Genomic DNA, 11786 nt, shown 5'->3' on the forward strand with positions numbered 1-11786 from the left:
TGTCCCCAGAATGTATCTGTGAAATTTCAGCTCAAAATACCCCCCAGATCATTTATTATAGCTTGTCAAATTTGTCTCTTTTTGGGTGTGAGCAAAAACGGGCCGTTTTTGTGTGTGTCCCTTTAAATGCAAATGAGCTGCTGCTCACCGCACCCGTTCAGAAGAGGGTCGATCCTTTACATGAGCTTCGGATACTCCGGCTATAATAAAACACGTGAATCTCAATCATCCAAAATCTCAGAAATAACCAGTAGTGGAGTGCAGCCTTACAGAGAGACTCAGGAAGAGGTTGCAACTTTTAGACTGCACCTGGACATTTCTGAATGGTTAATGGATACTGAGTTCTCTGAGTTCTTTAAGACAGCTGTGACATTTTTTGGTCAAATAGTGTTCTGTGCTCGTCTGTGCAGCCAATGACAGAACAGTTTGCATGCTTTTCTCGAACTTTTGCCATTGTGTTAGAACTGGTTACACTGTTATCACTTGCGAAAACCAAATGGCGGCACCATGGGTGGAAACGTGCAGAAGATCCCCTTCCTACATCAGAAGGGGAGCAAAATCTGATCGGCTTATTTTTTGACATGCTTGCAGAGAAAGGCAAACAAAGTTAATGGGTTGTGACTTTTTTTTTAAACGTTTTCTGGGTTGGTAAATGCACCGGAGACCCGATTATAGCACTTAAACACGGAAAAAGTCTGATTTTCATGATATGTCCCCTTTAATTTTGACCACGAGGCAATGTTAGCTTTCATTTCATTAACTGTTTGCAGCACACAGGTGTAAACTTACAGTGCTGTTCACAATATCAACAGTGACATTTGTTAATTGGGCTTTCACTCAATATTATCTTGTCTTCATGTGGAGTTTAGTCTTCTACTGCAATATTGGTAGATGTACAAGTCTTTATTTATGACTGCTTTGTGTATGTTGTGTAAGTGCTCATTCACAACACACATCTCCCAAACAAAACCTAAATATGATTTTTTTTTTTTTTTTTTTTTATAGCCAAGCCAGACACACATGCCACACTAAAAATGTCCTTTGGGCTGTTAATGGTTTCCAGATGCCGTGTGAATGGGGCAGAGAGAAAGGGGGTCTGTTTGGCAGCCTCTCACTTGAGAAAGTCTTTGTTGATATCACCCCACATCAGTCTAGCTAAACTGACTACACACTCACATCTAAACTACAGACCAAGCCATCTAGCCATTACCTGAGGAATGTGAGATAGAATATATCATTTTCATGATCTAAGGTACAATGGGGGAAAAAAATGTCTTCATTACAATGAGAAGCAGATGAGCTGAATTCTCTTGCTTGTACCAAACAAACATGAGGTCCTTCATACAGTTCTATGATATGAAGTCAAAGGGGTGATTTACACTTAGAAACAAAGAAAAGGTTTCTCTTTGCAGGCACACTTATTATTACACACACACACACACACACACACACAGAAAGAGAGAGAGAGATAGACCTTTGGGCAGGGTTTCAGGTGAGCTGTGGCCAAGCAGACAAACTGGGATGCCAGATTTGAATCAAATTGCCAAAGCAAAGAGAGATGATGATATCACAGTGATGGACGACAAATGTTAAACTCCTTCCAATTCTCATAACCCCCTAAAAGCATCATAGGTGGATTTTCCTTTTACAAGAGATCTAAATTTACTTGTGATGAAAACTGTATAAATCATGAGGCAATGAGACCTACTGTTGGTTTAGGAGTTGCAATGAAAAACAAATTCACTATTTTCTGGGACATCTTTCTGAATTACACTTCCCTCACCTCAAGAACTGGACACAGGATTTTTTGTTTTGTTTTGTTTTGATAGATGAATGTAAATAAGCTTTCAGACTATGATTTTGCACACAACCAACGTGCTTTTGACATAATGTATTAGGTATTTATGAGGGTGAGTAAATGATAACAGAATTTTCATTCTTGGGTGAACTATCCCTTTAAAATCAAAGGGTACAGGAAGAGACTCAATAAGTGCTTCTTACCACTTCTGTCCCCCAGCCATGTGTTGTTGGACAGTGTAGCCAAACTGCGTCTGCCTGGGGCCCTTTATGATCCTGTGATTTATGGTGTCAATATTGAAACAGTCATGGAACCCTGTAAACAGACAAAGATAATTCAACTATGAATTTCATCCACAGCATGCTTAAACATAAAACTACACTTACTGGCAATGGCAATAGATTCTGTGAGGCAAGGAGTTCCAGCGATGACCCAAAACTAAGAAGCAAAATTTAATTGTGGCTAAACTGAATTTGTGCCCGCACAAAGAATCCTAAATAGTAGCGCTTCTGGTCATGAGCAACACTGTACTGTTTCTACACAACACACAGACGAACAGTAAACCGAGAGGAAAGTACACATTGTTTTTTGTTTGGCCTTAACCAAATCACTTGACGGATTTGCAGACAAATATGCACAAACTTGAAGTGTGGAAATGTATTTCAAAATTTAAGTCATTTGTATTGTTTATATTTAATTAATTTGAATTAAATTTGGATAAAGCCTTGGATAAGGATTTTCTCTGAATAAGGCGTTGTACTCAGATTTGTCTTTGTAGTGAGTATTGCCTAAAATGTAAATGACTGAGCAGCAATGAGTAACCCAATTAATTAAAAATTGCTTGTGTTAATTGGGCTTTTTGAGGCTTCTTAAAGATGTGGTCCAGAAATCCTCCTTACATGGAAAATAATCAATAGACACTTTGATGTTTTGAGGTTTCATCCTATTCTGAAAACAGACTGTGATTGCTATATTTCCATCAAAGTTCAAAGGTGTCTCTTTTTACACATGACATCCCTGTATGGCTTCTGCTTATGTTCTGACAGGCCCCTACAAGATCCTGGTCAATGGATTAACAAACACCTTCATGGAGGTCCAATGCTGAAGCCCCTTCATAATCAGTCTAATGCTCAAGATCATGGAGAAAGCCTGCATGACTTTCACCGCTTGACCTGACACTCTCCAACTCTGTCAACAGACTCTGGTGTGGAAGAGACAGGACTATTCAACCTCATTATGGATGAGACTAAACAAAAAAGCTGTCAATCACCACAACAGATTTGACTGTCTGTCCATCAAAAAGAAAAAGAAAAAAAAAGACATAAGTACTGAAGTTACACCTATGACTCACAGAGCTCTTACAGGCAGGGCCAATTTCAGTCAAAATCAAAAGACTATTTTGTCTTTTAAGTTGCTTCCTTTCAGCACCATAATTATGGCTTAATCTGAAGCAAAAGATGACTGTTTAGGCTACAGATATTTTTTCTTTTTAATTAAAGGGATAGTCCACCCAAAAACTGAAAATTCTGCCATCATTTGCTCACCCTCGTGTCCTTCCAAACATGAATGACTTTCTTTTCTGGATCAAAAGAGAAGAAGAAAAAATATATATAAATAAAATAAAACATTCTTCAAAATATCTTCTTTTGTGATCCAGAGAGAAAGTCATAGATTTGGAATGATGAGTAAATGATGACAGAATTTTCAGCCAAAAATGAAAATTCTGTCATTAATTACTCACCCTCCTGTCGTTCCAAACCCATAAGACTTCCGTTCATCGATTTATGTCCCTCCATTGACAGCTACGCAACAGAACCTGTGACGCTTCAAAAAGTTCATAAAGAGATCGCAAAACGAATCCATATGAATTGAGCGGTTAAGTCCAAGATTTTCTGAAGAGACACAATCGCTTTATATGATGAACAGATTGAATTTAGGCTTTTATTCACATAAACAATCATCAACTCACACATCAGTTGCGGTAAACCAACAGGAGCTCAAGCATGTTTGCTTGACATGTGAGAACCAATGAGGTTCATTCTCATGTGTTACGCAACACGTTTGAGCTTCCGCAAGAGGTTTGTTCTCACGCGTCAAGCAGATCAATGTTTATTTGTGAATAAAAGCCTAAATTCAATCTGTTCATCTAAAGTGTATCATTCAATCATTCATATAAAGTGATCAAGTCTCTTCAGAAAATTTGGACTAAACCACTCAATTCATATGGATCAGTTTTACGATCTCTTTTGCGTAGCTGTCAATGTAGGGGACAGAAATCTCTCAGATTTCATCAAAAAGATCTTCATTTGTGTGCCGAAGATGAACGAAAGTCTTGCGAGTTTGGGGGTCAGTAATGAATGACAGAATTTTCATTTTTTGGTGAACTATTCCTAAGTAAACAAAACCTTTTATTATTTGTAAACAGACTTGAGCAAATAATGTCAAATAATCATGTCGTTAACGATTTTAGCGAATATTTTTTGATGCAGGTCTCAAAGGTAGCCTTTTCATGTTATAAACCCTGTGAATAAAGATCAATATCCATAAGCATAAACTAAATCTAAAGCAGGTGCTGAATTTAAAAAAAAAAGAAAGAAAGAAAAAAAAAGCTTTGATCCAAGTGTAAACACAATGGTTAATTTACCTGAGAATCATATTGAATTACACCGTTAATCTCCGCTCTGAACTCTGAACGACAGCATATGGATGTCATAACCTTGCATTTCCACGTGTGCAAGGTTATGACATCCATATGCTGTCGTTCAGAGTTCAGAGAATGAATCAGTTTGACAAAAAAAAAAAAAAAAAAGGCAAGGATGCAGAAAACATACAATGGGGTCTGATGAAAAGCCTGATTCTCTTTGGTGGCCCCAGGTCTCCTTGCCTCCAGTTTGGCCTCTGTACCAATGGAAAAAAACAGAGGGAAAACATCCATCTCCTCTGGATTAAATTAAAAGACTAAAGAAAATGTCTTTCAAAATAGAAAAAAAAAACAATTTATTTTCCAGCTATCACCAGAGAAAATGAAATAGTTTATTGATGATAATGCTGATAAGTACAATGTCTGCTTCATGCAGGGATGCAGTTTCCATTCAGCATATTATATCTTGCAGCGGATTGATGGATGAGATGAAGAAATCTTCCCCTTAGTAGAGGGGAGAGGAGGAGAAGTGAAGTGCTTTTAGCATCCCTCCCCCTCTCTCTCTCTCTCTCTCTTTCTCTCTCTCTCTCTTTCCATTTCCCACGTTCTCTTTCTGTAGACAAAAGCATGAATAATGACAGGCTACTGTTGTGTACAGGGATGATGTAAAATCATTTTTGCACATTAATCTGTTCAGGCACAAGAATGCACAGGGAATAATGTGAACCACATGTCTTTCCTAGCCTCATTTTTGGTCACTGCCTTTCACAGAAAGTGATAAACAGTTGAGAGTGATGCTGCCAGTCATTGACGTTTTATTCTGATTACTGTATGTCCCACTGTGAACTGCAATGAAGGCTTATATAGAGAAACTCAAATTGAACCCTGCATGGTTCACACACAGACTTATTCTCATCAGATCCTCTGTTCCATGCCCTTCTTTCTTCGAAGTTAATAAAAATGTGTATATGACAAACGGATATCCTAGTTTCCTGCCCTTAACCAAATTTGAGAAGTCTAATGCATTTTATCAAATATAATAAAATGTATAATATTTCAATTGTCTTGCTATAAATATACAAATCTACAATAGCATTCAAAAGTTTGGGGTGAGAAAGGTTTTTTTCATGTTTTTAAAGCTCATATGGCTGAATTTTTTTTATTAAAACTATAAAACAGCAATATTCAGAAATATTATTACAATTTAAAATAAGTGTTTTTCACTTTAATATGTTTTAAAATGTAATTAATTCCTGTGGTCAAAGCAGAATTTTCAGCATCATTACTCCAGTCTTCAGTGTCACACGACTCTACTGAAATCAGTCTAATATCTGATTTGGTGCTCAAGAAACAGGTCTTATTATTATCAATGTTAAAAATGGTTGTGCTGCCTAATAGTTTTGTGGAAAATGTGACTAAATTTTTTCAGGATTTTTGATGAATAGAAAGTTCAAAAGTTCTAGTAAAATGTATTAGTCGCTTTTGATCACTTTAATGCGTTCTTGCTGAATAAAAGTAGATTTTTTTTTATTTTTATAAAACTCTTTTTGACTCCAAATTTAGAGGGATTAAATAAACTGGATCTAACAAACTCATATAATTACCTATATAAACTCATATAATTACTGAAACCATATAATTCACTTACATGGCAACATACTGTTGCATAAATTGCAACACTGGCCAGACGTCCAGAACCTTTTGATCTTTTTTCCCCAAACATTCTCTTGGAAGACTCACCACAAAAATGAGAACCTTACACATGTATGAATCTAAATATAGATCCATTGGTTGACCAGTGAAGAAGAAAAACTTAATAACACCTGTGATAATTAAACTTTGCTTTTACCTTTTCCCCCCTAAATTCTCTCCCACAGTCATTGATCACTTTTTCCAAAGTGGTTTAATTGCACATCTAAGGCATCCAGTCTGTTACTGAAACCAAATTGTCCCAGACACCATCTGAGAACAGCTTTACCCTTGAAAAAAGAAAGAAAAAAATCGAAGGGAAAAAATAATGAAAAAGAGAGGGGAGTAGAAAGGTTCTTGTTTCCATTTAAAAGCACTAACGTGGCAGACACTTTAATATTCTCTGTAATATCAGCAGGTCCTATAGAGTGGGTTTCCTGTGTATGGATTTCTTTGCCCAGATAAATAAACCTCAATACAGTGGCTGCAAGGGTTGCACTGTGTGTCCAGGCCAGGCCTGCGCTGTTTTGGACCACAACCAAGCTACAGGAGCCACACCACAGTCAAACTGACAGTGAAGCTCCAGTCTATGAGAATGTCCATGGATCCTGAAGACTAACAATCTGCCAGACCTTGACAGACCCATGGTATAGTGATCGGGATGCTTAAAGAGCTATACACAGAGATGCAGGTTTGAATCTGGCCTACATCATTCTCCTATTTCTCTTCATTTGTCTTTTAAATACAAATCTTTCACATTAAGACCGCATCTTCACTGAAAACCTAAATGTATTAATACCTTGTAATGCAAATGTTGATAATGAGCATTGTGCAAGTACACACCACTTCATCTTCCAAAAACACGGGTGTTAAATCCTATTGATCTTCTGATGAAATCAATATGATTATGCTACATGCTTGATGTTGTCACCAGACAATTAAATAAGACAAAACTCCAGCTAATACCTGCAGCTGCAATATATTACAGTAGTCCTCTAAAAAACAATCAATGCCACATGCCCAGACACTGAAATCTCGATCAGATCGTGATCAAAATCAAAACATTTCTAAAGAAACGTTTAAGTTGGTGTTGGCCACATCTGTGGCATATCTACTGCAGACCAACCACCAAAATCTAATTCATAATCAAAACCCACATCACCAATACTGATGTGCTACTAGACCGTAGTTATACATACAGCTGTGTACAAGCCCACATGTGACAAAATCTCCTAAACATCTGCTCACCCCTCCGTCATCCCTTCCCTCCTTCACAAATATTTACGTGAGGAACTGCCCTGATGCTAATGAGCCTCACTGATGCCCACTGGCGAGGATTATGGGCCAGCAGATTGACTTTTAATAAACTCCACATGCCGGAAATGCATCTTTCAAACCATTGCTTTGAAATGCTATTCTGCTTAAGATCTCATGGGCTTTATGCTCTTACTGTATGCGCTGCACCTCAGGGACTGATATACATTCTGTTACACTTACAGATTAAGCTTAAAATGACCAGACATTGCTCATTTCATGCTGACTTTCCAACTGTGAGCTCTGTGGTCTGGAAAGCTCATTGAAGGGCTGCTGAGAGATGGCTAGCAGGGGATGAGCCTGGTGGCCTTCGACTGGGTTTGTGGCCAAAGTAAACTCTCTGTGAGGCACGTGGCATCAGCAGACTGATATAGACCACAGTCAGGCATTACTCACTAGCTCTGGAGTTCCTATCCCACACAAAAAATTCCTTCATTATTATTACCTAGTACTCCAGGTAGAGGCATCTAAGGTCACAATATCTGATCTTTAATCGCAGCCTGAATCAGCTGCTACTAACATCAAAGCTCTTACAAACTACAGAGATAAATAGAATACAGCAGTTTCTTTACACCATAAATCAGCCAGGAAACAAACATTTACCAAACAACAGCAATTCAACCGACATTTTCACATATCGTTCCTATCGTGGATATCTCCAGCATCAAAGCAAAACAAGTCCTATTTTAATCATATTAGTTGTGAATGCAAGTTTGCAGTCTGAATTGAATGTGGTGATAAAAAAAATAGTGGACGAGAGCTGCATGCCAAAACAGCGTAATCCCATTCACTATCAAGTGAGTCATGAGAGTCGACTCTTTTAGTGAATCATTTAAAAATGTCACTAGTTTGAATTAGTCTGACGAATCCTTCACTGAATCAATCACAGTGGTTACTGAATCAACATCTGATTCATTTATTGCAAATTATTGTTTCTTTCAGCTATGTCCGTCTTCAGTTCAGTATTTTTTTGTACTGAAGGTTCATGAAACATAAAACGTTACTGAAAAGTCGTTACAGACTGGTTGTGTGGAACAGACCCTCTACTAAGCCCTGTTGTCACATTTACCTGATCTCTCAGAAAAAAAAAAGTACAAAGGTCAATGGGGGTACTCCTAAAGCGAAAAGGTACATCTTTGTACCTTATTCACCCCTAAATGGTACATAATAGTATCTTTTAAAGTACATAATAGTATCTTTTAAAGTACATATTTATACTTTAAGTGTACATATTAGTACTTTAAGTGTATATTTTAACTTTTGTACCTTAGGGTACTGTCCCAGTGACAGCTTTGTACCTTTTTTTCTGTGCTTGCTTTCGCTGTCAAACATGAAGTCAGAATCGATCACACTTGAGTGAATTATCTCAAGAAATGCAAATATTATCTGGATTAACCAACTTTCTGTCATAGTCGGAAGGCTATTCAAACATTGTTGGATTTGGAAAATATGGAATTGTTCTATTAAGTGTCAGTGTGAACAGATTAATATTTCCTTTCAGTATGAACAGGTTGAATTTCATGCGGTTTTGATATCATTCCATCGCAACATTTGTAATAATTGTGCACCTTGCTTGAGCCAGAGTGTATTTGAGTGCAGGTCAATTTAGGAGCGTCTGATTTGAGCAAAGAATCCATGTTTAGGCCGCATTCAGCTGCAAAGCGAACATAGAAGTTGCTTTGTAGAAATGTGTTAATGTAATGTGAACAGGGAAAGGCTGAAAGGAGTACAATAGACAGTAGTTTGTAGTATAATGTTTACTTTGCTGGACTTGATTAAAATTGGCCCGGGTCACAGCTGGCTTACTGGCGACTGGTCAAGATGAGTAATAAACAAACTAAACAGAAAAAGCATGTTTGAACATACCAACACACACATGTTCTTTATATCTCTCTCACACATTAGTCCTTGATTAGTACTAGTTCCATCAACAGTTAAACATAAATTTCCTTCTCTTTTAGCCAATCAAATTACATAAAATAAATATTTGGATATTTCCATTCTCATAGCCTTCTTAATTTTGCAGATGGATAGACAGACAAATTAAATAAGACCTAAAACATGACAGGACTGGTGAGGAATGCAAATTTGATTAAAATTTTCTCAGGGACCCTTGACCCTTGACAGCACTGAACTGCAAAAGTCCTTTAAATATGCTGTCAAGAGAGTCATTTCAGAAGTGAACTTTAATCTTCCCCCTCTTTCCCAGACACAGCAAACAATGAACTCCCAATACATCCCTGATAAAATCTCCCTGCATTTCAAAGTATGCAAGAGCTAGGATGGAAATTGGAGCAAGGGTAAACTCCAACCATTCCACAGCCAATCCAGCATCCCTATCTATCACAGGAGGTCAGTGTAACAGCGCCTGACATTGGAAAGCAGACGTGGGAGATGCACAGTGCTGGGATACAATCCCATGTGCACAAATCACATCCATGGCACTTATTCAACTCTCAAGTTGCAGAGTATTTAATTCAGTTTGGTAGTATCAATGGAGTGTTTACTTACCGCTTTGCCTCTCTTAAATGTTTTTAATTGGAAACAGGCAACACACTCACCTGGCATCACGCTCCAGAGAATCCAGAGTAGGTGGGTCCAGTAGTACTCCATGTGCATGTGCGAGATGGAGAACGAGACCGAGTGCGTGTTAGTGTATGTGTGTGTGTGTGTGTGCGTAAGGATGGAATATCCTGACAGTGTGCTCTCCTGTACAACCGGCTCTGATTGACTCTACTGCTCCTAAAAACACTCTATATCTGAGGCAAGGAGGAGGAGACAGTGGCCAAACTAAAAGGAGGTGCTCATTCAGCCAAAAGACAGATCTTCACTCTTTTTCTTTCTCTCTCTCTCTCTCTCTCATTTCCTCCCTCTTTTTGTCTCTTCGTCTGTCTGTCCATCTATGCTTGATTTAGGTCACTCTATTATGAGCTCATGCATTGCTCCTGAAAATGCTTTTTGAGAAGAATATGGAAATTCAGGTTTCAGGAATCACTTTACATCACCTCTATGGCAAAAACTGATCTTCCATAATCTTCTAATTTGCTTAACAAGCAGTTTAAACTGCATACTTTCGGAAAGATGCCCTCCAACTTGATTGATGCAGAGATTTGTGGTTAACATAGCTGCATGTTACCATATAAAGCCCACTGACAAACTCTCAGCAGAACCTCAGACACCATCCAAACCACGCTATACCCAAGCATATAATTACAGATTATATAATAACTAATACTGACGTTCTGGCCGCTCTAATCGTGAAATATGGCCCACCTCCATTTCAACTTGACCTTGAAAATAGCAAAACCACAGTTACTAAGTTTTGGTCAAAATGAACATGCAGTGTGTTGTAATCGTACACACCAGTAAACTACCAAACATGTACATAATATCCTGATTATAAAAATCACAACAAGAGCAAGATTTCTACGAGAAAATATCTACTTCAAAATTATGCATTTAAGAAATTAAATGATTCTAAAAAAAATATTGATTTATTACTTATGAATTTATGATTCACTAGTATTATCCAAAATAATAATAAAATAAAATAACATAATTGTTGGGCCTGTAGCAAATACACACATCTTGTTTAATTAATTCATCATCATGGTGTGTATTAATACTTATTCATTTTTTCATGGAGTTAAATTGGTTATGTCTCTAGTCTGAAACCAAAGTAAAACATCTGATGAACATTGAGCTGATTTTACTTTAAACATAAGTGACCAAAGTAAAGGGTGCTGCTTTCATTAAGAGTACTTAAAAAGCCATCTTTTGTTTTCCTTTCATCAAATGTTTCTATCAAAGCAAGGCATACAAATTTGCAGTATAATTCCCCCTCTTTGGAAATGAGGCAGCTGCGAGTTATAAGTTCTTTCAAATTCTGCAAAGGACTGCATAGTCAAACCATTGAGCATAGCAGTTACTCCAACAGACAGATGCAGGCACGTAGCGAGAGAAAGAGTGAGACAAAGAGATGTTTAGGCCCTTGACAGAAAGATTTAGTGAGTACACCTGAGCTCTGTTCTAAATGTGAATACCATCAACTGATTCATTGGCTAATATTGAATGTAGCGGGCAGACCAGGGACAAGTTGCATAAACATATGGCCATTATAATAAAGTACCCCTGTAGTCAATAATTGTACACTCTAAAAAATGCTGGGTTGTTTTAACCCAAAAAATGCAGTTTAAAAATGGACAAATTGCATTTTGGACAAAATCAAAAATGGACAAAAATGCAATTAAAAAATGGACAAATTGCATTGGTTACATTAAAAATGTAACCCAACGGCTGGGTTTGTCCATTTTTAACCCAACGTTGGGTTAGTCCATATTTGAC

At 37.5% G+C, this 11786-nt stretch overlaps 1 protein-coding gene across 1 annotated transcript in view; it reads right to left on the reverse strand.

Annotated features, from left to right (window-relative positions):
* Window positions 1-10134, reverse strand: part of itga11a (integrin, alpha 11a) — a 49115-nt gene extending 38981 nt beyond the window's left edge. Inside the window, exons 1-2 of the mRNA XM_084404058.1 lie at window positions 10004-10134; window positions 2002-2113 (exon numbers count right to left, since the gene is read on the reverse strand). Of these exons, the coding sequence (XP_084260184.1) occupies window positions 2002-2113; window positions 10004-10061 (170 nt within the window). The 5' untranslated portion in view covers window positions 10062-10134. The remainder of the gene's footprint in view (window positions 1-2001; window positions 2114-10003) is intronic.
* Between the last annotated feature and the right edge of the window lie 1652 nt (window positions 10135-11786).

The sequence above is a fragment of the Rutilus rutilus genome (genome assembly GCF_951802725.1).
Source record: "Rutilus rutilus genome assembly, chromosome: 3".
Lineage (NCBI taxonomy): Eukaryota > Metazoa > Chordata > Actinopteri > Cypriniformes > Leuciscidae > Rutilus > Rutilus rutilus.